The sequence below is a fragment of the Schistocerca cancellata genome, chromosome 8 (assembly GCF_023864275.1).
Source record: "Schistocerca cancellata isolate TAMUIC-IGC-003103 chromosome 8, iqSchCanc2.1, whole genome shotgun sequence".
Lineage (NCBI taxonomy): Eukaryota > Metazoa > Arthropoda > Insecta > Orthoptera > Acrididae > Schistocerca > Schistocerca cancellata.
Window position 1 is genome coordinate 461,736,839 of NC_064633.1, and position 27,767 is coordinate 461,764,605.

The 27,767-nt window shown below is 38.3% G+C and overlaps 1 protein-coding gene across 2 annotated transcripts in view; it reads left to right on the top strand.

Annotated features, from left to right (window-relative positions):
* Positions 1 to 27,767, top strand: part of LOC126094946 (gamma-tubulin complex component 2-like) — a 202,248-nt gene that overhangs the window by 17,775 nt on the left and 156,706 nt on the right. For both annotated transcript variants that reach the window (XM_049909597.1, XM_049909598.1), the window contains exons 3-4: positions 9,717 to 9,885; positions 13,667 to 13,868. In XM_049909597.1, coding sequence (XP_049765554.1) covers positions 9,717 to 9,885; positions 13,667 to 13,868 — 371 coding nt within the window. The remainder of the gene's footprint in view (positions 1 to 9,716; positions 9,886 to 13,666; positions 13,869 to 27,767) is intronic.

A 27,767-nucleotide genomic window follows, 5' to 3' on the forward strand; every position in this document is an offset into this window, starting at 1 on the left:
AGAACCCTTCAGAAATCCAGACTGTGACTGTGACTGACTGACTGACTGTAGTCTCTCCTGAAGGCTCCTGAGCCTAATTGTAGAATATACTGAAGTATTTTAGCCACAGGTCATGAGGGGCAGACTGAACATTTCTGCTCATGTTCAAGGCGTCTCAGTGATCCTACATTAAATATGGATCCATGGTTTACCATTCAGCTAGAACATAAAATCTTAAAATCATGAAAGGATTAGGTGGCAAACAGTACATAAAAGACTGGTTTGATACCATGTCTCGATGTTGACATTGCTGAGCCACTAGTTGCCATCTTATGGCCACTCTTGTGGTGCAACAAGTGTTGACTCCACAGTCATTGGCATTTAGTACTGATATACTCACATTGAATTTAGTGATTATTTACAAATCAACTGTGAGCTATGAGACTGCTTGGGTTTAACAATAAACAGAACCTGGTAGCACTCTTAAGTGCAGAGCCTATTTACATATTTAAATTGTCCACCATTTTGGTTCTGATGATGAATGGCTGAGGATGACATGGTGGTCAGTTAACTGTCGTGTTGTCTCCAGGGTCTGATGGCATCTTTTTTCCATTTTGACCAATAAGAAGGCCTTTAATCATTTTGGAATCTGTGGAGTTAGGAAGAACTGCACTCTAGGCTACATCTCTAAGTCCATATTTTGCAATGTTTTGAGAGAGCATTACAACTACATTGTAGCACCCACTAATTTGGCGAAGCTTCGTCCATGTTCTATTTTGCTCCGAAGGTAGCGCAGTTTCTGCAGGACACTGCAGATTTTTCTGAATTATTTATCCAATGAATTCGCTGAAATTGATGTAGAATTATATTCTCACTTTTGGATGCTGAAGCACATGAGGTGTAATTAGGGTTTGGGAACTGTTAGTCACAGTAAGTGAAGCAACTTATTCCACTATGGAGTTCCTCCTTCAGTCTGTTGAGGTGTGATGAAGTAATGTTAATGCCTCCATCAATAAGGTGCTGTTACATGGTCTGTAGGTTTCTCCCCCAGTGAGAGGACACATCAGTATGTGGTGCTTATGGTATACAGTGCTACACAGCCTGAGAGAGAGATGATGTTAGTGAAGCAACCAATGTACCATCTGATCTGGCGGCTGAGAGACAAATGTGGCAATAGTTTTAAGATTCTGGATTTTGTCTGACCATTGAAATGAGCTGTTAGGCAGGACATTTTAACTCGTTCTCAGGGTGGCTGCCTCGCCATTTTCTTTCCTCAGTGAATAGTCAGTCACAGTCTGGTATTTTGTTGTACTGTCATTTTATTTTTATTTAATAATGAATTTTAGGAAATTATTATAGAGTTTTTATTTATAGTATGACTGAGAGTGCGAAAGTGAGAGGGAAAGGGGTAGAGCAGATAAGTTTGGGAGTTTAATCTTTAAGGTGCAGTTTTAAAGATTTTAACTGCAGCCATCTCAAAATCTTACAGTAAGGGCGCTCATGAGCTCATTGAGTGTCTTAGCCTTTTGTGAGAGTCATCAGTCATTTGAGTGATTGAGTGCAGCCCACAACAAATTGATCTTTTGTGTCAATCTTTCCATATCAGAGTAATGCTTGTACACTACGTCCTCAATTATTTGTAGGATGTATTCCAATCTCTGTCTTCCTATACAAATTTTATCCCTTATCTCTCCATCTATTACCATGTAAGTTGTTCCCTGATGTCTTAACATATTTCATATTGTCCTGTCTCTTCTTGTCAGTGTTTTCCGTTTGTTCGTTTCTTCACTGATTTTGTGAAGAATCTCCTGATTCACTATTTTATCTGTCCACCTAATTTTCAACATCTTTTTAACGCCCCAGGCTCTTCAATTCTCTTCTATTTACACCATACAGTACTGTGCTCCACACATATATTTTCAGAATTTTCTTCCTCAAATTAAGGGTAATGTTTGATATTAGCAGAATTCTCTTGTCCTGGAAAGCCTAGTTTACCTTGCTGATCTGTATTTTATGTCCTCCTTCCTTTGTCCATTATGTTACTTCACTTCCAAGGTGGTTGGAATTCCTGAACTTCATCCATGTCATGCTCACCAATTTGATAAGTTTATCACCAATCTCATTTCTGCTACTCCTCATTACTTTTGTCTTTCTTTGGCTTAGTTTCAGTCCGTTTCCTGTATTCATTAGTCTGTTCATTCAATTCAGCATATCCAGTAATTATGACTTTCACTTTGGATAGCAATATCATCAGCGAATTTTATCATTGATATCCTTTCAATCAGAATTTTAATGTTGTGCTTTAATTTTTCTTCTATTTCTGTCATTGTTTCATCAATGTGCAGTTTAAACAGTAGGGTTGAAAGACTACATTTCAATCTTAGAACTTTTTTAATCCAAGCACTTTCTTCTTGGTCTTCCATTCTTAATTTTCTCCTCTTGGTTCTGGTACATATTGTATCTTATTCATCTTTCCATATAGCTTGACCCTTTTTTTTTCTCAAAATGTTGAACATCTTGCACCATTTTACATTGTTGAAAACTTCTTCCAGATCAACAAATTGCATAAATTTATCTTTAATTTTTGTATTCTTCCTTCCATTATCAGTCACAATGTCAGAACTGGCACCCTGGTGCCCTTATCTTTCCAAAAGCCAATCAGATTGTCATCTGACAGCTCATTTGTTTTCTTTCCCTTCGTCTGTATGTTATTTTTGTTAGCAAGTTGACCAGCTAAGGTGATTGTGCTATCATTCTATAGCACAATCTATGCTGTCTACATACGTAGATCAACACCTTCAACCCATTACATGCAGTCTCCCATCCTTCATCAAAGACACCAACCACTTTCTCGAATGCCTAGAATCCTTACCCAATCTGTTACCCCCAGAAACCATCCTTGTTACCATTGATGCCACTTCCTTATACACAAATATTCCACACATCCAGGGCCTCGCTGCGATGGAGCACTTCCTTTCACGCTGATCACCTGCCACCCTACATAAAACCTCATTCTTCATTACCTTAGCCAGCTTCATCCTGACTCACAACTTCTTCACTTTCGAAGGCCAGAAATACAAACAATTAAAGGGGACAGCCATGGGTACTAGGATGGCCCCCTCATACACCAACCTATTTATGGGTCGCTAAGAGGAAGCCTTCTTGGTTACCCAGGCCTGCCAACCCAAAGTTTGGTACAGATTTATTGATCTGGACTCTCAGTGAAGAAGAACTCCAGAATTTCTTCTCCGACCTCAACTCTTTTGGTTCCATCAGATTCACCTGGTCCTACTCCAAATCCCATGCCACTTTCCTTGACGTTGACCTCCATCTGTCCAATGGCCAGCTTCACACATCTGTCCACATCAAATCCACCAACAAGCAACAGTACCTCCATTATGACAGCTGCCACCCATTCCATATCAAACGGTCCCTTCCCTACAACCTAGGTCTTCGTGGCAAACGAATCTGCTCCAGTTCTGAATCCCTGAACCATTACACCAACAACCTGAAAACAGCTTTCGCATCCTGCAACTACCGTCCTGACCTGGTACAGAAGCAAATAACCAGAGCCACTTCCTCATCCCCTCAAACCCAGAACCTCCCACAGAAGAACCCCAAAAGTGCCCCACTTGTGACAGGATACTTTCTGGGATTGGATCAGACTCTGAATGTGGCTCTCCAGTAGGGATACGACTTCCTCAAATCCTGCCCTGAAATGAGATCCATCCTTCATGAAATCCTCCCCACTCCACCAAGAGTGTCTTTCCGCCATCCACCTAATCTTCGTAACCTCTTGGTTCATCCCTATGAAATCCCCAAACCACCTTCCCTACCCTCTGGCTCCTACCCTTGTAACCGCCCCCGGTGTAAAACCTGTCCCATGCACCCTCCCACCACCACCTACTCCAGTCCTGTAACCCGGAGGGTGTACATGATCAAAGGCAGAGCCACGTGTGAAAACACCCATGTGATTTACCAACTGACCTGCCTACACTGTGAAGCTTTCTATGTGGGAATGACCAGCAACAAACTGTCCATTCACATGAATGGACACAGGCAGACAGTGTTTGTTGGTAATGAGGATCACCCTGTGGCTAAACATGCCTTGGTGCACGGCCAGCACATCTTGGCACAGTGTTACACCTTCCGGGTTATCTGGATACTTCCCACTAACACCAGCCTATCAGAACTCCGGAGATGGGAACTTGCCCTTTAATATATCCTCTCTTCCCGTTACCCACCAGGCCTCAATCTCCGCTAATTTCAAGTTGCCGTCGCTCATACCTCACCTGTCATTCAACAACATCTTTGCCTCTGTACTTCCGCCTCGACTGACATCTCTGCCCAAACTCTTTGCCTTTACAAATGTCTGCTTGTGTCTGTATATGTGCGGATGGATATGTGTGTGTGTGCGCGAGAGAGTATACCTGTCCTTTTTTCCCCCTAAGGTAAGTCTTTCCGCTCCTGGGATTGGAATGACTCCTTACCCTCTCCCTTAAAACACACATCCCTTCGTCTTTCCCTGTCCTTCCCTCTTTCCTGATGAAGCAACTGTGGGTTGCGAAAGCTTGAATTTTGTGTGTGTGTTTGTGTTTCTTTGTGTGTCTATCAACATACCAATGCTTTCGTTTGGTAAGTTACATTATCTTTGTTTTTAGATATATGACTGTGTGGATGGTATTTTTCAGAAAGTCTGATAGTGTGTGTGTATAGTGTCATAGATTCCACACACCAACTTGAATAGTTGTTTGGTTACCATTTCCCTCAACCATTTCAGAAGTTCTGTAGTTATGTTATCTGTTCCTTGTGCCTTATTTGATAACAAGTCTCTCAAAGCTCTGTGAAACACCTACTCTAATTCTAGATCCCCTCTCTCTTCCCTGTTGACAACTGTTTTTTCTTCTGCCACTTCATCAGAGAAGTTACCCCCCTCGTAGAACGTCAGTGTACTGTTGCCACTTGTTCGCTCTCCCCCTGTGCTTAACTTTTGAATTCCCATTACTTTGTTGATGTTAAGGCCCCGGTTTAATTTCATCAAAGATTCCTTTGATTTTACTGTATGCTGAATCAATCCTTCTGATGGCCATTTCTTTTTTGATTCTTTCACATTTTTCTTGTAGCCATTTCACATTGACTTCCCTGCACTTCCTGTTTATTTCATTCTCAAGTGACTTAAATTTCTGTAGTCCTGAATTTCCCTTATCATTTTGGTACATCCTTCATTTATCAGTCAACTGAAGTAGATCATCTGTTATCCAAAGTTCCCCCACAGTTACCTTCCTTGTACCTATGTTTGTCTGTCCCAACTTCTGTGATTGCTCATTTTAGAGAAGTCCATTCCTCTTTAAGTGAACTGCCTACTTAGCTATTCATTGCTGCAGTCTTTATCCTCGGAGACTTCAAATGCATCTCACCATTCCTTAGTGCTTCAGATCCCAGTTTTTTGCACACTGATTCTTCCAGATGAGTCTCTTAAACTTCAGCCTACTCCTTATCAGTACAAAACTGTGATCAGAGTCTGTATTTGCTCCTGGGTATACCTTACAATCCACTATCTGATACTGGAATCTCTGTCTAACTATGATATAACACAATCAATTCTTTTCTCATGGTTGCCATCACTTGGCTGTCTCTTCATGTAAATCCGAATGGGGGGACTAATTCATTATCTTTTGCCAATGGAGAGGTCATCATATCATGATGACACTTTTTCAGTTAGAAGCCACATATCCAATGGATTACATTGTGTGTCATTAATGGAGAGCTTTTCACTGCCTTCTACATCCTCAAGCCATTGATATTTTCTTACTCTTCCACCTTTTAGGGTGTTTTCCTACTGTAAGGACAAAAGGTTGTCCTGAGACTGTGTGCTCCTCCACCCTCTTTGACAAGTCCATTGGCAGAACAAGAGTGACTCCTTATACTGGAAGCCTTTGGCTGCTGTTTGTGGTAATTTTTATCCAAAATTTAAACAGTGGTTGGGTTAAAGCCTTGAACTCAGAACATTTTGATTACAAGTCAGAGACTCCACCTCTAGACCTTGTGTCATCCTAGCTATACTCTAAAACATTTCTTCAGCTGAGCCATTTCTCCTGACAGCGTGCCACATTTTACTTGCACTGCTGCTGTTGCTACTACTAGTAAAATTGTAACCCCCTTATCACCATTACTGCCACAATCAATTTGTCATTAATGGATAATTACACATAAAGGAAGGAATAATGTTTGTGTTATTTGAAAGTTAGGTATACTATAAAAATAACAACTGCTTCACAGTACACGTATGAAGTTTGTTGTGAAGAATCAGGCACAATTTGAAAATGTTAGTAACATTCACAAATATGACACAAGGAACAAATGTAGTCTTTACTGTCCACAATTTAACTTTACTCTTGGACAGAAATAATCAGATGGAATTTGGCTTGTCAAAAGTAGATGAACTGTACTGATTACCTTCTACTATTCAGGCATTACTTTTGGACAATGAATATTCCTGGTTTAACATTTTAAAGAACATAGTTCTCATATAGGAAAACAGTGATTTCTTATATTAAAACAGTGATCTGTAATTATTATAAATAAATTAGAAGCAGTCTTGATCACTTAACTTTATTTAATGGTGACTGGTTTCAATATTTTTATCAGATCATTTTCGGACCATGAATGTCTGCAGTACACCACCAGCCGCAAACAAGAGGGTCTTTTGGCTGAAAGCGTACTTGTTTAACAGTCTCTTTGTTGTGCCTATCTGCAGCTCAGCATCTCCACTGTACGGTGAGTAGCAATCTATCCTTTTCAATTATTGATAAAATTATTTAATTAGGTAGATAAAAAAATCTACTCACCAAATGGCAGCAGAACACACACATAAAAGACTGTTCTGATTGGCAAGCTTTTGGAGCCAGTGGCTCCTTTTCAGGCAGAAAGGTTGAAGGGGAAGGAAGAAGGGTGAAGGAGAAGGTCTGGAGAGATCTAGGGAAAGGGATAGAGTTTGGGAAAGTCACGCAGAACCATCCATCCTGTACGGTAAGTCTCCCCTGATCTGGGGTTCTGGGTGATTTTCCCAAAATCTACCCCTTTTCCTAGACCTCTCCAGTCCTTTTCCTTCACCCTTCTTCCTTCCCCTTCAACCCTCCTGCCTGAAGAGGAGCCACTGGCTCCAAAAGCTTGCCAATCAGAACAGTCTTTTATGTGTGTGTTCTGCTGCCGTTTGGTGAGTAGATTTTTTATCTATCTAATTAAATAATTTTATCAATAATTGAAAAGAATAGATTGCTACTCACCATATAGTGGAGATGCTGAGCTGCGCAGATAGGTACAACAAAGAGACTGTTAAGCAAGCAAGCTTTCGGCCAAAAGGCCTTCTTGTTAATTAGACAGTATACACATACACATTCAAGCAAACACACACACATGACCACTGTCTCTGTTTGCTAAGGCTCAGTCTTGCATCGGCATCCAGAAACACTGGTCATGTTTGTTTGAGTAGCATTTGTCTGTGTGTGTGTGTGTGTGTGTGTGTGTGTGTGTTAAGCCATTTAGCTGAAAGCTTTCTTGTTTAACAGTCTTTTTGTTGTGCATAGCTGCAATTCAGTATTTCTGCTATATGGTGAATGGCAATCTATTCTTTTCATAATATTGTCATTATTCCATCGTGGATTTTCCATTGTTTAACTTGAGAAAGAAATTTATGAGAATATGTATGGAGCTCAACACTGACTCAAGGACTGTGGAAAGGCCAGAAAAGAACAGACTAGCACTTGAGATGCAGTGTTGCAGAAAGATACCAAAAAATAAATGGGCGGCTAAGATGAAAAATGTGTTTTTTTCCGCAGAATACTTGAGAAAAGAATTACATGGAAACTAGAATGTACAAGATGATAGGACATGGGTTTACGACATCAGAAAATAACTTTTTGATACTGGGGAAAATCGTATAGGGCAAAAATTGTATTGAGAGAGAAAAAAATAAAATATGGGGAACCAAAATCGAAAATGTTGGGTATATATTCTATTCTGTGGTGACAGTACTGGTACAAGAGAGGGAATTGTAATGGATTGGATCCATATCAAACCAGCTTGGAGGGTGGGAATCTCCAATATGAAACTGCACTTGAAATTAGAAAACATATTTAATTATGAAACATATTTAACTGGTTGAAGGAAATGTGCCTACTCAGATATTAAGTACGAAATTGCCCAGGATGTGTAACAACAGACAACAGCATAGTTGAAAATAAGAGAAATTAGAAACATCAATGGGGCTGTTAAGTCATATGTTAGAAAATAGTAGACAGAACAGTTTTTAGCCTGTCACTTTGATCGGTTAACTCTGTGGTGTGGTACAAATCGGTTTGTCACTTACCTATCAGGAACATTGTCAAAGAGAGTATGACTTTGTGTCAGGAAATCTGTGTTTTATTCTATATTTATTTCCTATTTCTACTGTTTAAGCTAAACAACAATTGTTTTTTGGTTCTGCTGACTTCTGTATTCCCATTGTTTGCATGTAATACTGAGACACTTTTGGTGTTTGGGAGTATATTGTAAATTAGCTTCTGTTGTTCAAATGGCTCTGAGCACTATGGGACTTAACTGATGAGGTCATCAGTCCCCTAGAACTTAGAACTACTTAAACCTAACTAACGTAAGGACATCACACACATCCATGCACGAGGCAGGATTCGAACCTGTGACCGTAGTGGTTGTGCGGTTCCAGACTGTAGCGCCTGGAACCGCTCGGCCACTCCGGCCGGCAGCTTCTGTTGTGCTGTGGTTGCTATTTGCTGTATTCAATAATGAACTCCTCTTAGTACACTGTTTGTCAGATGTGTATTTTGATCTCCTTAGGGCCCATGTTATGTAGCTAGAAGTACTGAAACATTTCATTTGAGAAAACTGTAAAATTACAAGCAGAGATTTAAAATTGAAATTTCCCTGTTTACAGTATTTTGCTTCATGAAGGTAGGTATTGGCCAGCCACTCTTTCTCTTTATAATTTTACAGTTTCTGCTTGTAATATTTTGTCTTTTAGCTTTTTGTAATAGTGTGTTTTGGACTCTGAGTGCTAGAAGGCAAGCTCTCTTAAACGGTTACTGAAAGAGAAATAGTGTGGAGTTGAAAAATAAATAACAGAAGAAACAGATATTAGATGTGGTTGTTTATGTATTATTGTGGTGGTGGTGGTGGTGGTGGTGGTGGATGGCAAAAAAGGAATTGTGAATCAATAGCTTTCAGTAACCAGCTCCCTGTTGTGGACCTGTAGTCGTCTTCCATAGAACTGTATGCTTCTTCCATGTAATGTAGAAAGTTTTTGAAATTTCCAAGAGCTATTAATTTTCATTTTTTTTATTTGTGTATCTATCAGCACATCTGTTGCTCCTTTTCAGCAGTTGGTAAGTAGAACCATATTTTATCTCACTTTTGAGAGTGACGGCTATTCCAATGTGGGTGGATCAGGTTTATTCCCTGTCTTGTTGCTAAGGTGAATGCTTGGACGGTTTTTATGATTAAGCCATGGCTAAACTCCTGCCCTATCCTCACCTTGTCCTATACTATTTTGTTAATGTTGTATATTTATATAGTATTTCTGTGAAGTTTCTGGAACGTCCAATACTATTGTACTAAATGGTTTATGGACAAATAGATAATTAAAATAAAATAAAATAATCTTATGTTGTTAGTATTAATTTTAGAGCTACGTATATTGAAATTAACTTTCATATAAATTTCAGTGCAGATTGCCTTGTGCCATATGTCCAGTTACTATCGTTAATATCTGATGATAAAGATGTGAAAGAATATCTTGAGAGAAGGCTACGAAGAGCCCAAGAAAGAAGTAGAAGGCATGGCTCTTCAAATACAAATGTATCTGCAACTGTTACAACAGACGATTTGCCACAGGTACTTTTATTTGTGTTTAAACTATTTGTATAAGGTACAAAAGTTGCTGCTAGATGTGGAAGTTCTATAAATTTTTGTGTGTTCCTTATTCTTGGAATTGTGGGTACTTATGTGTGATACAGTAGTTCCTAATGGTTGTGTTAATTTATGGGAAAGTGACATTAGCAGTCATCAGCATGCAGAGTAGTTCATAAATGGTGTCTCTGGAGAAACATCAATAATTATGAAAGGTTGTTGTTCACTAGAACTGACTAGATAATCTCCCACAAGCATGTATCAGTTTTTTGTAGGTTTGGAATAACTATTTCACATTGATATGCGCAGGCAGGTGGCCTTTATAAAAATCTACATTCCGTTGTTGATATATATTTTATGTTTTTCTGTAAGTGTGCGGTGTATTGACTGGTAATTACTAAATCAACCACAATAAATAATTTTTATTTGTATGATGTTACTGTTACATGCAATATTGTCAAAAGTCTGTAATATCAAAAATTGGCTGTCATTTTATATCCACATTTTTACTTGAAACTTACTTTAAATAATTAATGTTCTTTTCAATGTACTGTATGTATCACATGAGCAACAGAATGGCTGCAAATGAATGAAGCAATAAAGAACAAAATTGCAGTATTATTAAGAACATTAGCCTTTGAAGTGCTATGCAAGTTACAGGAGATGGGATGCCAGCAGTGTTATTTGCTGGTGATTTGAAGGTGTAGGATTATAATGAGGAAGTAGTGCAGTAACAGGTAGATGTTTGGGGAAAGGTTGTGCAAGATTATGGCCTACAATTTAATGCAAATAGACCTGTAGTACACATGGCACTTGGTGTGAAGCAGCTGAAAACAGTACATAGCTTAAAGTACATGGGGACTTAATAGAAGAAAATGAAAAGAATGACGTAGATAAGTGAATGTGCAAGGAAAGTTGGTAGCTTTATGAGAAGCATGAAAGGAATGTGGAACAAAAATGTGTCCATAAAAGTAAGAAGTGATACAGCAAACATATATGCCAGTTTTGTTGTACACATTATAAGAATGGTTCATGAAGAAAAGGGGAAAAAAGGAAGTGTGAGCAAGTGAAATGAAGTTATTGAAAAGCCAGATAAAAGTAAAAAAAAGTGGGAAAGATGGGAACTGAAAATTTTGGAGAGATAACACATGAGGAACGCCTACAAGAGAAGATTGAGGAAAAATTGAATATAATGATATGATAGTGTTGAGTGAAGTTTGTGTGAGGAGAAAGGACGTGGAAAAGGCCAGAGGAAGAGTATGTGGATGTAGAGGAGAGCTCTACGTGGCTCACAGTGAAATGAAGGAATGAATTGAGGAAGGAATAAATTGGAGGGGGCAGAGCAAAGGAAGTGAGAGACAGAGAGGAGAGAGTATTGAATTTAAAATGAGTGAAGTAGTGGGGAGCAAGGGTGGGGGTACTTGCGGGGCAGGGGATATCAGAGATTGAACTCAGAAGGACTTGGGATCAAATGATGTTTTGTAATGACAATTCCCATACATTTAAGTATTGAAGCAGAGTATGTTTCACTCAGTAGCGTGTTGTGCCACTGGGTGTTCTGCTTGTGGCCATTTGTTTGGATGGAAAGCTGGTTAGTGGTTATACCCTCTTGCTGTGCAGAAGTTACAGCACAGCTGTTATAAGACGTAACTGTTTCACAGCTCCCCCCCCCCCCACCCCCCCACACTCCCTTTCAACACCAGCTCCTCTGAATTACATACATTGGAATTGTTCTTACAACACAACTTTAGTTCAGAATTTCTTCTGGCCTCAAACTCTGCCAATCCCAGTCTCACTGTCACTACCAACGCTGCCCCTACTTCTTCCTCTGTACTTATTGTACACCCAGTCTCCCTCTTTCTCCCCATCCAGTCCATCACTGTGTGCCTACTCACAGCTCCATCTGCCTGTGCCAAGGCAAACATGCCCGATTCTGCTTTCCTATTTTGTTCCCTTGCTACTTCTCCCTCCCAGCTGTCAGCCACCCTTCCCTAAATCCCTCCCTTCCCCTACCTGCCTCTTTTATCCTCTTGCTAACTCCATCTGAATCAAGTCTTTCACGCCAGTTGAATTGCAGTGATGGTGCATTGAAGTGATGGTATTCTACCCACAATCCTCCATTAACACTTTTAAAAGGAGATTATATTGGGAAATAAGTTGGATTTTATTAAGAGAGACACCATTTTTTTAATTGGAAAATCGCTGACGCCTCCCTCCCACAGCTCCATTTTCAAACAATGAAAAATAATTATTTATATTTCTGCAGGTGAAAATATTATTTGAAAGCACTACATTTTAAATGGTCTCCAGTTTCAGTGGGCTATCATTCCATTTTCTTATTGTATCTATTTATATGGATGTAAATGATAATTGTTTACATCCTATCACTGTGGTGTAGAGGAAGTTGATACAAAGAGTTTGATGAAGGACACTTGTTGTTCTTCAAGTTTATGAAACTACCACAAATTGACCTACGGAAACCATCTAAACTACAGTGCATATCCCACTCTCTTCATGCAAACTGTAGGTCCTTGAGAAAAAATGAACCAAACAATTTTGTACCAATTTTAATGTAGTTTAAGTTTGTACTGGGATAGGTTTTTGCTAGAGGTAATTTTGTTAAGTTATGCAAGAAAATGTTCAAAAGTGACCTCCAAACGCAGCCCCCACCCCCCTACCCAAACACACACAAACCTGTCAGAATCTGTAATATGTTGTTCATGAGTTCATGGCAGTCCTTCCCACCATTGTATAAAAATTTGTGACTACTTGAATTTTTTGATATATTTGACCTTTTCTGGTCTTCATTGAATGGGTTATTATGCCACTGCCTTAGCTATTTCATTAACATCATTATTTCAAACTCTCCTGTGGCTGTAGTGATAGAAGGGAGACTTCTGTAAATGTTGTGCAAAAGTAATTAAATTTACAATTTGATTTAAACTTAACCTTTATAAACTGAGTAGTTTCATAGTAAGAAGGCCAGACAAATAAAACAATTGATCTGTTAATTTTATACTGTTAAAATTTTATGCTTGTAAAGTTCACGAAACATTGAGGTAAATTTACACAAACATCAGTTCCACAATTTGTAAATACACAAGTAAAGTGATGTCATAGTAATAATCCAGTCACTGAAGACTGAAGGAGGTCAGACATGAGGAATAATTCATGTAGTGGTGTAACGGAGTGCCGTGGACAATATACTAAAATTTCTGACTGGTAAGAGGTGAGTGTGGAAATGTTGGGGGGGGGGGGGGTACATTTGGAGGTTTGGAGGATTGTTTTCTTTGAACAGTTTCAAAATAGCGGTCTCTAGCAAAAATGTACCCCAGTTCAAAATTAAACTATTAAACTACATCAAATTAAGGCAGTATTCATTTTTCAATAGGACCCATAGTTTCGTGAAGAGAGAGAGAGAGAGAGAGAGAGAGAGAGAGAGAGAGAGAGAGAGAGAGAATATATTAAAAATCACCCATGATGCACATGCACTAAAGCTTGTGTGGTTTTTGTGTTCCAACTTGTTGTAGTTTCCCAACTTGACGGACCACATGTGTCCTGTATCAAATTGCTCATCTCAACTTCCTCTGCACCTCTGTGGTACATTGTAAAGAATTGTTATTGATGCTGTGTATATTCAAATGCCATGTGACCCACTATTCTAGCATCTTAGCATCATATTTCTCAGTGTGCTGCATAATGTGTGAAATAATATTGTCACCATGTGATATGTTTGAGGAATGACAAATTTTCTGTATGTCAATAGATCCGGAATCGTCTCATGAAAGAACTGGTAAGAGGATCTAATGAGGGAAAAGCAGCTGCGAAAGCTCAAAGTGATGCCCAGGCAAAAGTACGACACCCAACATATCATGTACCTGTGATGATTGACTGCAAGGCAAAGAGACCAAATATGAATATGGATTTTGTTACTGATACGGGTCCATCATCTTTAGTTGGAGCTTTAGGTACAACAGATTGATAGAGAGAGAGAGAGTGCTGATGATTTTGTGTGTGTGTGTGTGTGTGTGTGTGTGTGTGTGTGTGTGTGTGTGTTTTAGTGTTAGCCAAATAGTATGTATTTTAATGAATGTGTATAAAACACATTTACCTCATAGTTTTTTAGCACTAGTGTTAAAGACTATGTTGACGAGCATCCAACTTCATCACAATCAAATTTAGAAAACTTCACACATCTGTAAATAATTATTATTGCAACATGTAAAAATATACTCAAGCATGTATAGGAAGGTACTCAGTAGCTCAATCTCTAGAATTGTTGCTATAATGTTGTCTGGTGCCACAGCACCAGTTCTCATTATTCTCAGTGTTTCAAACTATGGAAAATCCAGGATGGAATATAACAATATTTTTCTCAGTGTTTGTGGTACATTACTGAGAAGATACACAGTTGAGCTCAAAAATAATGAAGTATCTTGAACTGAATGACCTCCTCAGTGCCAACCAGCATGGTTTTCGATAACATCAATCATGCGAAACCCAACTCTCACTTTTTTCACATGGCATACTGAAAGCTTTGGATCAAGGCAACCAGGAAGTTGCAGTGTTTCTTGATTTCTGAAAAGCATTTGACTCAGTACTGCACATACGCTTATTGTCAAAAGTACGATTGTATGTGGAGTATCAAGTGAAATTTGTGACTGGATGGAGGACCTTGTGGTAGGGAGGACACAGCATATTCTTTTGGATGAAAAGTCATCAAATGTAGAAGTAACTATGAGTGTGACCCAGGGAATTGTGTTGGGATCCTGCTGTTCATGTTGTATATTAATAACCTTGCAGACAATATTAATATTAAAGTCAGGCTTTTTGCAGATGACAAAGTTATCTATAATGAAGTAATATCTGAGAGAAGCTGCATAAATATTCAGTCAGATCGTGGTAAGATTTCAACGTGTTGCAGAGACCTGGCATCTTGCTCTAAATATTCAGAAATGTAAAACTGTGCACTTGACAAAATGAAAAAAAATGTGGTATCCTATGATCAACTCGTTCAAATATCTGGGTGGAACGCTTAGTAGGGATATGAAATGTAATGATCACATAGGTTCAGTTGTGGGTAAAACAGGTGGTAGACTTTGGTTTATTGATAGAATACTGGTGCCATCTACCAAGGAAATTGCTCACAAATCACTCGTGCGACCCATCCTAGATGTTGCTCAAGTGTGTGGGACCCATACCAGACAGGATTATCAGAGGATATTGAATGCGTACAGAGAAGCGAAGCACAAATGGTCACAGGTTTGTTTAATCCAGGGGAGAGAGCCACAGAGGTACTGAAGGAACTGAAATGACAGACTCTTGAAGACAGACATAAACTATCCCGAGAAAGTCTATTAATAGAGTTTCAAGAACTGGTTTTAAATGACAACTCTAGGAATACACAGCAACCCCCTATGTTTCATTCACGCAGGGATCGTGTGGATAAGATTAGGATAATTACTGCACCCACAGAGTCATTCAATCAATCATTCTTCCCATGCTACATACATGAAAGGAACAGGAAGAAATCCTAATAACTGGTACAATGGGATGTACCCTTTGCCGTGCACCTCATGGTGGTTTGCAGAGCATAGATGTAGATGTTCATGTAGCAAGCAGGGAAACCAATCAATTAGGTTATTAAGCACAGTAATAACTGCTATCACTTGTGGTCAAAATTTTACCTGTTGTGTTTATAAAGTAATGAAATCCCATTTTTGAAAAATATAAGTAATAGGAATTTATTTGATTCTTAGTTTTTACCTGAATGGTATGAGGAAGGGAGTAAGAAAGGATGAAGAGAAAGCATGAGAGAATGAGACTTACAAATCAGAGAAATAATTGCTTTAGTCTACAGTTTAATGGTTCAAAGCCTCAGTATAAACAATATTTTTTGTTCGCTAAATATCTGTGCTTGCTTTGTTCACAAATATAAAATTTCAAGCCAGCGAAAGACTGAACTCTACTTGTAACATATAACTGACTGTGCATAAAAACTAATTGTCTTAATAATATCCCAACTTTTTTGAATGCTTGTACCTGTGACTTATTAATGGTAACAGCAAATGTGGGAACAGTGTTATTTGAAACTGAAAAGGTAAAGCAGAACCTGAATAAGACATATATGCTTGTGGAATCAAAATTTACTTAAACTGTGTGTGTGTACTTAAATCTAGGCAGTGATTAGCATTATTGTATAAAAATGTGGCACACATTGTTTCCATTAATTAATCCTTCTTCCATACTTATTTTCTAATAAGAACAACAATGCAGTTAATTTTTAATTGTAATTTGTGTGGTGGTAAACCACTTAGAGAATTCAAAAACTCTACTGGATAGTAATTATTAACTTCATAGTCATTATCATAAATTATTTTATCATAGCTGTAATAAATTTTTGCTTTACCTGCCATAGCATTGAGTATATCATTTTTGTTTATGGCACAATCTTTTGTTTTTGGTGCTAGAATAACTGAATTTAACATGGTTTTTGATAAAATGTTTTCTGCAAAATTGCCATAAATATCGTTAATTATATTACTTTGATCACCATGTAGTGGCTGTGGTAATTTAATAATATTGTCACCAAACTGTGGAAATTTCCTTGATCCATGTGGAACAACAGGTAAAATTTGTCGAAAATTACTGCTCAAAGCAAGTTTTACCTCCAAAACTTTAATGTGTATAACATTCATCTGTATACAGATCTTTAAATAATCTGTCTATAAGTTTCAATACTTGAGGTGGACACATGGAAACTTGCTCAATAAGAATCAATGAAAGTGAGTAGTCACTGTTTGATTTGTATTGATCACTGAATTTTCCAAAATTGGACTGGGCAGTTTGAACGCATTGTGGCGCAAGGCTCTACCTCTAATTAGAAGAACTGAAGCCATACCATTAAAGGCTGTTGCAATGCAACAAAAATTCAGTGAATTTAATTTATGGATAGTTGCAGTTTGTGTGAATGTTTACCACAGTTAAGCAAACCACATTTGAGCCAGTGTAATGGTACTGAACTTAACAAATAATATGATCAATTACAGTGTGCTGTTAACAGTTGTCTCTTTCATAAAATTCATTAAACCGTAACTCTTCATTGATTGGATCTAAAACACCTACTCCAGGAAATTCTGGCATTAATGTTCGAATAGGTAACCAAGTAATCAACATGTCAAATTATGACCGTTCAAAATATCATCAATTTCTAATAGTGCTCTGGTGTAAGAAATTTCTTCATTGAATTCCTGTAATAAATCTTCACAAAAAAAAACATACCAAATTCAAGCCACAATACTAAAGTATCTGCTGGTATGTTCAATGTACAAATTAACCCAAATAAATGATTCATTTCCTTTGGCAAATTTAATTCCTTTGCTTCATTTAAAAATTCATGCCATTTATTGTCATTTGAAGCAATATTGTGAGTGTGACGTGCAGTACATGGGCTGCACACAATTCCATTTTAATTTATATCATTCTAAAATGATTTAGGGCCACAGATGTGGAATAACAGTAAATGTAAATGAAAAAGTTATACTTCCCGTGCAGTTACTAAATATATGTGTGTAATAATTTTATCACCACAACATACTCTCTTCTTCCATTTCTTTCAGCATCTACCTAAACATAGTGCAAAGAAATATCTGTGTAGTGGTAAACATTCACTGATGGATAGACTTCACTTAATTCAAGGAATGCTGGTAATTTTTTTTCACATTTTCAACTGCATCCTGTTCTTGTCCTACTCTGAAGTACACATTTTGTCTAAGTAGTAAATGAATATCAAACCTAATAATAGTATGCGACAGAAAATGCTTTGGAAATTCATAAATATGCCATACCACTTCAGTTGATCCAGCTTAATGACCATTCACAAAATTACTCACTTCATCAATCTGATCTTCATTCCCATCTGTTCTGTCATTGCTTCTTCCATAGTTGCACTATCAAATCCTTTGTGTATGTATGTATAAAGGTATTTAACACTCATAACTGTAGTGCAAACTTCAACACTCACATGGCACTAAAATTTAGCAACTAAATGTGGATTGCGTGGTACAATATAATAATTGTCAAGTGATTTTCCTTGAACATTAATACTAACGCCATTATCATGCTGTCCGTACAATGAATATCCATTAACTGATTGTCATGTGACCTTACATAAAATATAGGGATTTCTTATACATTTGCAGTTTATACTACATACAGAATTTTTAATAAATTTACCCCATGGTCCATGCATCATGTGTTCCGCAATATATTCGTATAGTGTTTGAATAACTGCAATTCCTGCACATACGAATTTATCAATATCACAAATGTCTACTGTTTTATTGATTTCACATAAAGTGATTAAAATATGGGCAAGTGGCAACTATCTTTTTTTAAATTCAGTTGTGTTAATGCTTGTCTGAAATTCACCAAAAATATGTTTCATCATTACTGCATCAGTTAATTCTGTTAATTTAACTTAGAATACTGGCACAATAATTTCTTGATGGGAATTAGTAGATTTGTGTAGATCAATGTTGTTAATAATTTCAGGTCATTTAGCATTGCAACTCATTGTAACAAATAATGAATGTCTCCTGAAATATTGAACAGTGGGAATTGCATCCAAATAATTTTGGTACATATTTTTTGGGGAACTTGTAAGGTGATGAGTAATAATCCAATGGTCATTATGAAATAGACACTCAAATTGTCTGTGCAAAACTATTTTTGCAGTCAACAAGAAAGTGAGAGAGAACATACTGACCAAAATTTTCATTCTGCAAGTCCACATTACCCTTTGTGCACACTGAAAGAAAATGTTGCTACTTGTGAATTACTCAGTGGGTTCAGAAACTATGTCTGTAAATAAAAGTTTTAACTGACTGATATATTCCATAAAAGTTTACATACACAAAATATAATAATATTGTCACGTAGAAGAAGGTGTAATTCGATGAATGACAAACACTAACTTCACTTAATGGAGGTTTATTCAGCACTCCACAAGAGCGTGGAGCAAACTGCCTTCGGCCAGAACACACACAGTATATATACAGTTACAGAACATTCCAGTACAGTGATTCTTAACATTTGTGGATACTTCTAGAATGTACTAGAATTGAATATAGAAATTAAAATTTTACAGTCAAGGTGAGTTTTGAACTCACAGCACTCCATGCAACAGTCCAACATCACAACCACCACACCACAGTGACCACTCCACTCAGCCTCTTCTGCGACATTGCTCCCTCCTTAAGAGAACAGCATCTTGGTGTTAAATCCTCCTAGTCCCTGAACGAGTTATCACTCCTGCATACTCTGACTCCCGATGACTGACGCTCACCCTGGCAGTGATCTTAGAACTTCTTTTGCCGCTACGACCTTCATCACCTTTCCGCTTGTTGCCTTTCGCTGGAGCTTCGAATTTACTCTGGGTTGCAGGATCCTTATAGGGCTTCATTTGAAGGACGTGGACCGTATCTCTGATCTTTCGTCGTCTTGTGTTGGGGTTGAAATCTTCAGTTTCGTAAGTAGCATCAGACAACAGTCTTACAACCTTATAAGGTCCAAAGTAGCGCATGAGGAGCTTCTCAGAGAGACCAACCTTCCGAACAGGAGTGAAGATCCAGACGAGGTCACCAGGCTGGTAGACAACAGGGTGGTGGCTCGCATCATACCTTCAGCGATCGTTTTCTTGAGCCTGTAGCATGCGGAGTCGAGCCAACTGCCAAGGTTCCTCAGCTCTAGTTAACAGCTGGCCGATGTAGTTGTTGTCCACGTCATCAGGATGTAACAGAAACACAGTGTCCATCGTCATAGTCGCCTCACGCCCATGCACCAGGAAAAATGGCGTAAATCCTGTGGTGTCTTGTTTGGCAGTGTTGTAGGCAAACATCACGAAAGGTAGCACCTCATCCCAGTTGCTCTGCTCAACATTGACAAACATTGATAGCATGTCAGTCAAGGTCTTATTAAGGCGTTCAGTAAGCCCGTTAGTTTGCAGATGGTAGGCAGTTGTTATGTGATGAGTAATGTTGCACTGACGGTTTATCTCTGTCACAAGATTCGATTGAAAAACTTTCCCTCGATTCGTAATTAACAACTTTGGGGCACTGTGTTTTAATACAGTGTCTTCCACGATGAATTTGGCTACCTCGGATGCATAAGCTGTTTTCACAGCTTTTGTAATTGAATAGCATGTCACGTAATCAGTGCAAACACCAGTCAATCTGTTACCACTAGCAGACATCGGAAATCGTCTGAGGAGATCAATTCCAACACAGTGGAAAGGCATTTCGGCTGGTGGAATTAGTATGAGTTGGCCAGGTGGTTTCTGAGGAACTGCCTTTCTCCTCTGGCACTCTTGACAGTGCGACACATAGTGACGGACACTCCTAAATAAAACTAGCCAGAAAAATCTCTTGCGGATTCCATTGTGTGTCTTAATAAATCCTAAATGTCCGGTCTCAGGTGTGTCATGGAATTTGTGTAAGCGCATGTGTATAGGAATCACTGGTAGCCACCTCTTTCCAAACAGATCAAAGTTTTTCTTGCAAAGTAATCCATTAGCTACCTTAAATTGTCCTTTCACATCCTCTGACCGATTTAAGGCAAGCATAATTTGAGATATCTTGGTGTTGTCCTTTTGCTCAGCAGAGAGATCCTTGAGTGCAATGAGGCAGTCACTATCTTCATCAAAGTCTTGATGGTCTTGCACAGGGTTTCTTGAGAGACAATCGGCATCTTGGTGTTTTCTTCCACTTTTGTACACTATGGTAATGTCATACTCTTGAAGATGTAATGCCCACCTGGCAAGTCGTCCTGTTGGATCTTTAAGACCTGTCAACCAACAGAGTGAGTGATGGTCTGTAACAACTGTGAATGGCCTTCCATAGAGATACTGTCGAAATTTGCACATGGCCCAGATCACAACAAGGCATTCTGTTTCTGTAGTTGAGTAGTTTCTCTCGGCTTTTGTAAGTGTCCTAAAAGCATAGACTATAACCTTTTCTTTTCCATCTGAAATTTTCACCAGAACAGCACCGATCCCATACCCACTGGCATCTGTGTGTAGTTTTGTAGGTGCTCTCTCATCTTACAGACGAAGTACAGTGTCAGTCGTCAGAGCTTTTTGCAGCACATCGAAAGAATCTTGTCGCGCACCACTCCACATAAATTTAGCATCAGCTTTTAACAACTCTTGGAGTGGCCTGGCTTTGATACAAAAGTCTTTGATAAAAGGATGGTAATAAGAACATAATCCGAGGAAGCTTCTCACATCTCTAATACGTTTAGGAATAGGAAATTCTGTTATAGATGTCACCTTTTCTGGACCTTGTTGCACACCTTCGTTTGACACAAGGTGTCCAAGTATTTTGATTTCTTTTGCTCCAAAGAGACACTTTCTTGGATTAAGTTTCAGTCCGCCTTGTTGGAGATACTTAAGAATGGCCCTCAGTCTTTTTTTTATGTGTTCATCAGATGTCTCTGTGAACATTATGTCATCTAAATAACAAAGACACATCGTCCCCTTCAGGTGACTTAGAAGATTATCCATCATCCGTTCAAAAGTTGCTGGTTCATTACACAAATCAAAAGGCATTACCTTAAACTCGTACGGGCCCTCAGGGGTGATGAATGTAGTTTTCTCAAGATCAGCCTCATCTACTTCGATTTGCCAGTGTCCCGAGAACATGTCCATGGTTGAAAAAAAACTTAACCCCCTTCAGACAATCTAGTGTATCATCAGTTCGTGGAGGAGAGTAAACATCCTTTTTAGTTATCTTATTAAGCTTCCTGTAATCAACACAAAAGTGCCAACTGCCATCCTTCTTCCTGACAAGAACCACTGGTGATGATGATGGGCTCTGCGAAGGCTGAATGATGTCATTCTTCATCATTTTCCCTACCTCGTCGCGAATTATTCAACGTTCCATTGCTGACACACCGTATGCTCTGTGGCTTATTGGTTGATGGTCTCCAGTGCTAATCCGGTGCTTTACCATCGATTTGTCTAATTTTGCTCTTCACCTGTGGATTGAAGCATTCAGAGAACTCTTGAAGTGCCTTCTGAACTTCCTCTCTCACTGTCTGATGAAGAACACTTGTGAAATCAGTTTCTTCCTCCATCAGAGACATCGATGCGATGGTTGGAAGCCGTTCAAACTTCTCGCGTGTAATTATTTTTTTATGCATTGTCTCGATATACTGGCACTATTTTATGAAGTCGTCTGCTGTCGAGATCTCCTTCAACAGTAGGGCTCGATACATGTCCTCAGCAACACCCTTCATGAGATGTGCAACCTTACCTTTCTCCTTCATTCTAGGATGCACTATTTTACGCAGCTCCAAGACATCTTGAATGTAGGATGCTTTAGTTTCCCCTGGACGCTGTGCCCTGCACTTTAATTTATCTTCAGCCTTGTACTTCTGTCATTGTGTGTCGCCGAAATACTTGTGTAGTTCTGCCTGGAATACTTCAGAGATTGTGAACTTCTCCTCATTGTTCTCATACCATTGTTTGGCAGTGACCTCCAAGTAGAAAAATATGTTAGCCAAACACACGGTGTCATCCCATTCATTAAATTTGGCTATACACTCATATACCCTCAACCACTTGTTTGGATCTTGGCCATCGTCACCAGAGAACCCAGAAGGATGTCCCATGTGGTGGCACACAGCTTCTGTCATCGTAATGTCCTCTTCTTGTTCTGTCTCCGATAGATTGCGATCTGTTAAACATGGCTCGAACTCAAGTTTCTCGCCACGTAAACGTCGGCTCTGTCGTGGCCTGATGGGAGCCACTGTGCTGTTGATAATGTGAACTATCGGGAGCCACTGTGCCGTCGATAATGGGTGCTATCAGAAGTTCCAATACCCGGTGCCTCCACCAGAATAATGTCATGTAGAAGAAGGTGTAATTCGATGAATGATTTCGATGAATGACAAACACTAACTTCTCTTAACGGAGGTTTATTCAGCACTTGCACATACAAGAGTGCGGAGCAAACTGCCTCAGGCCAGAACACACACAGTATATATATACAATTACAGAACATTCCAATATAATGATTCTTGACATTTGTGGATACTTATAGAATGTACTTGAATCGAATATAGAAATTAAAATTTTATAGTCAAGATGAGTTTTGAACTCATTACCCTCCATGCAACAGTCCAGCATCACGACCACCACACCAAAGTGACTGCGCCCCTCAGCCTCTTCTGCGACAATATCCCTAATAATTATAATGTCCCTAATAATAATAATAATAATAATAATAATAATAATAATAATAATAATAATCATACTCACCAATAAAAAGAAGAAATTAACACAACTAATCGAAATATCCATACCCAATACAACAAATATACAGAAGAAAACAGGAGAAAAAATTGAAAAATACATCCGACTGGCTGAGGAAGTCAAGGACATGTGGCATCGGGATAAAGTTGACATTATACCGATTATACTATCAACTACAGGAGTCATACCACACAATATCCACCAGTACATCAATGCAATGCAGCTACATCCAAACGTATATATACAACTACAGAAATCCATAATTATTGATACATGTTCAATAACCCGAAAGTTCCTAAATACAATGTAACATATACCATACAGTTAAAAGGAAGTCACGCTTGATCAAGGTCCGCGTCACATTCCATTTTTAACCAGACCTAAGGTCTGAGAAAGGAAAGAAGAAAATAATAATAATAATAATAATAATAATAATAATAATAATAATAATAATAATGCTTCTATGCTGTCGCTGTGGTTATCCAATATGTAATCTTCTTGTTTAGTGTGTTTTCCCTTGACTAAGAAAAATAGCATAGTCAAGGGAAAACACACTAAACAAGAAGATTACATATTGGATAACCACAGCGACTGCATAGAAGCGATGGAAAAAAACAGATGCTTATAAATATCTAGGATACAGACAAAAAATAGGAATAGATAATACAAATATTAAAGAAGAACTAAAAGAAAAATATAGACAAAGACTAACAAAATACTGAAAACAGAATTGACAGCAAGAAACAAGACAAAAGCTATAAATACTTATGCTATACCAATATTGATCTACTCATTTGGAGTAGTGAAATGGAGTAACACAGACCTAGAAGCACTCAATACACTTACACGATCACAATGCCACAAATATAGAATACATCACATACATTCAGCAACAGAAAGATTCACATTAAGCAGAAAGGAAGGAGGAAGGGAATTTATCGACATAAAAAACCTACATTATGGACAGGTAGACAGTTTAAGAAAATTCTTTCTAGAACAAGCAGAAACTAGCAAAATACACAAAGCAATCACTCATATAAATACATCAGCTACACCACTGCAATTTCATAACCACTTCTACAACCCTCTAGATCACATAACATCAACAGATACGAAGAAAGTAAATTGGAAAAAGAAAACGCTACATGGCAAGCACCCGTATCATCTAACACAGCCACACATTGATCAAGACGCATCCAACACATGGCTAAGAAAAGGCAATATATACAGTGAGATGGAAGGATTCATGATTGCAATACAGGATCAAACAATAAACACCAGATATTACAGCAAGCATATTATTAAAGATCCGAATACCTCAACAGATAAATGCAGACTTTGCAAACAACAAATAGAAACAGTAGATCACATCACAAGCGGATGTACAATACTAGCAAATATAGAATACCCCAGAAGACATGGCAATGTAGCAAAAATAATACATCAACAGCTTGCCTTACAACATAAACTTATAAAACAACACGTTCCCACATACAAGTATGCACCACAAAATGTACTGGAGAATGATGAATACAAATTATACTGGAACAGAACCATTATAACAGATAAAACAACACCACATAACAAACCTGACATCATACTCACCAATAAAAAGAAGAAATTAACACAACTAATCGAAATATCCATACCCAATACAACAAATATACAAAAGAAAACAGGAGAAAAAATTGAAAAATACATCCAACTGGCTGAGGAAGTCAAGGACATGTGGCATCAGGATAAAGTTGACATTATACCAATTATACTATCAACTACAGGAGTCATACCACACAATATCCACCAGTACATCAGTGCAATACAGCTACATCCAAACTTATATATACAACTACAAAAATCCGTAATTATTGATGCATGTTCAATCACCAGAAAGTTCCTAAATGCAATATAACATATACCGTACAGTTAAAAGGAAGTCACGCTTGATCAAGGTCCACGTCACTTTCCATTTTTGACCAGACATAACGTCTGAGAAAAGAAAGAATAATAATAATAATAATAATAATAATAATAATAATAATAATAATAATAATAATATCCCTATCAGAAACAGCACAATATTTCTTCTGTCACCACACAGTTTGGGGATACGTGTAAAAGATTCACAGTGGTGAAATACTGAGAGGCTGGATGGATGGAAACAATCTACACCTAACCTGTGGTGCCAAAGACATTAAAACCTTTAGATCAGCGAGATGGCAAAGTGAAACAAACCCAGACCTCAGGTGACTACTAATACTGTAAAGGAGCCTGTGCCGTATCCAAGGATGGGCTTTTATGGGTTCCCCCACTGCCAACATCAACCAGCACTACTCAACATCAGCATACAACTCCACTTACTTACAACAACCCTGAAACCATGATGGAACTTCTGTGAGGCAAACTGGGAGCTTTATAAGAAAGACATGGATGTGAATGTGCACTGGATACCACCCAAGGAAGGAAACTATAGCAGATTTGTTGGCTTAATAACAGCAGCTGCAAATCATCACATTCGTCAGGTATACAGAAAAGAGTATCTCCCTTGTTGTAATAAAGAAGCTGAAGACTAATGTAGAGATTTTGAAGGAACAAACAACCCAGACACCAGAGACAAGATATTGGAAACTATTGACCAGTCTCATAAAGAAAGATGGTCTGAAATCACAAAAAATCCAGACTTGCTTTTCACATAAAAAGTACACGTGAAGAGTGTTCCACTTGATACAGCATTCAAAAAAGCCACCTAGGACCCCCGACTTATTCTTGCCCTTTACAATAAATGAGCTAACTAAAGCTACAAAATCACTTAAGACCAGGAAGATGGTGGGATTAGATGGTATATTTCCTGAGTTATTTAAACACCTTGGACCAAGAGCCCATGCCTGGCTACTTAAATTTTTCAATGACATATAGAACAATGGTGGCATCCATAAACAATTCAAAATAGTTCACACTTTTGCCATTCTTAAACCAGGGAAGCCTGTGGATGCAGTGAGCTACCATCCCATAACCTTGCTGAGCATATGCTACAAATTATTGGAAAGGCTCCTATATGTCAGGATATACCATCTCATTGATGATGTAACTCCACAGCACCAAGCAGGCTTCAGATTGAAACGAAACTGCTGCAACCAGGTCTTGGCCCTGATGTCACGCATTGAAGTGGATTTCCAGAAGAACATAAAGACTATTTAATGGCTACACCAGTGACATGCCTGACATGAGATCTGAAAAGTTTTTTACATTGACAATTTAGCAATAGCAACTCAGGATAAGATGTTTGGAGAAGGTAAACAAACACTTACCAATGACATAAAGATCTTAGAAGAGTATTCCAGAAAATGGACACTCTGCCTGAACTCTTGTAAAACTGAAGTCAGCGCTTTCCATTGCAGCATCTGCCAAGTAAACAGGAAGTTGAATGTGGAGCTTTGTGACAGGAGATTGCTGCACAGCCACTTCCCCAAATATATGGGAATAACTCTGGATATAAACTGTACACATAAGAAACATCTAAAGATCACGGACAGAAATTAAAAAGCAGGAATAATGTAATTAGGAAGTTAGCCAGCATATCTTGGAGAGCCAGCACAGACTCCCTAACAATGGCCATACAGTCAGTCACTCTTGTACCTGGTTGCTGATTGTTACTGTCCTGTGTGGGGTAGAAGCAGCCACATTAATAGGCTCGATGTTCAGTTGAACGATAAAATGAGATTGAGATCTGGAACTTTAAAATCAACACCCTTACCCTGGCTTCCAGTTCTTACTAATATAGTGCCTCCATCTCTTCAATGCCAATATGCTAGATTTCATGAACTGGAGAAATTAAACCTTCCAACTTTAAAATAAAAGAAAAACCAATGCACAAAGTACTTCATAGCTTATCATGAACTTGACTGAAGTCTCAGAAGCCAGTGTGGGAGGGCACTACAGAGTACAGCCTACAAGATGAGTAGAAGAAACAATGGAATTGCTATCGGACACTTCAGTGAAAGCCAAAAATGAATTCCATTCTGCCCCTCCCAGGAATGAACCTCCCCAGAAACATATGGAGTACTGTGTTGCGTCAGAACTGGGCACATTTGAACCAAAGAAACACTATAAAGGTGGAAAATAGCTGACAACCCCCAGTTTGACTGTGGAGCCAAAAAACAATCACTAATTGTACATCATATGTGAAAGACCAATGAGAAAGTTTGGAGGAACCATGGAGGACTTCGATGCTTTGCTCAAGGCAATCAGTTGGTTAAGCTAACCAGATACACAACTGTGATTGTAAGATTAAATTACTTCGATGTTTACAAATATCCAACCTGCTAGGTCTGATCTTTTCCATATTATGTGATTTTACATCTCTGTTTAGTTTACAGTGTGACATTTATAAATTTGTGATTAACTGTATTAATGTCGGTTAGTAACAAAATTTACTGATTGTTATACACAATATCTTTGCATTTTAAACAATGAATTTCAGGTACCATATGATTCTGTAGGTACATCCCATAGTAAATACATAAATAAAGAAATGTGTCCACATGTTCTAACATTACAG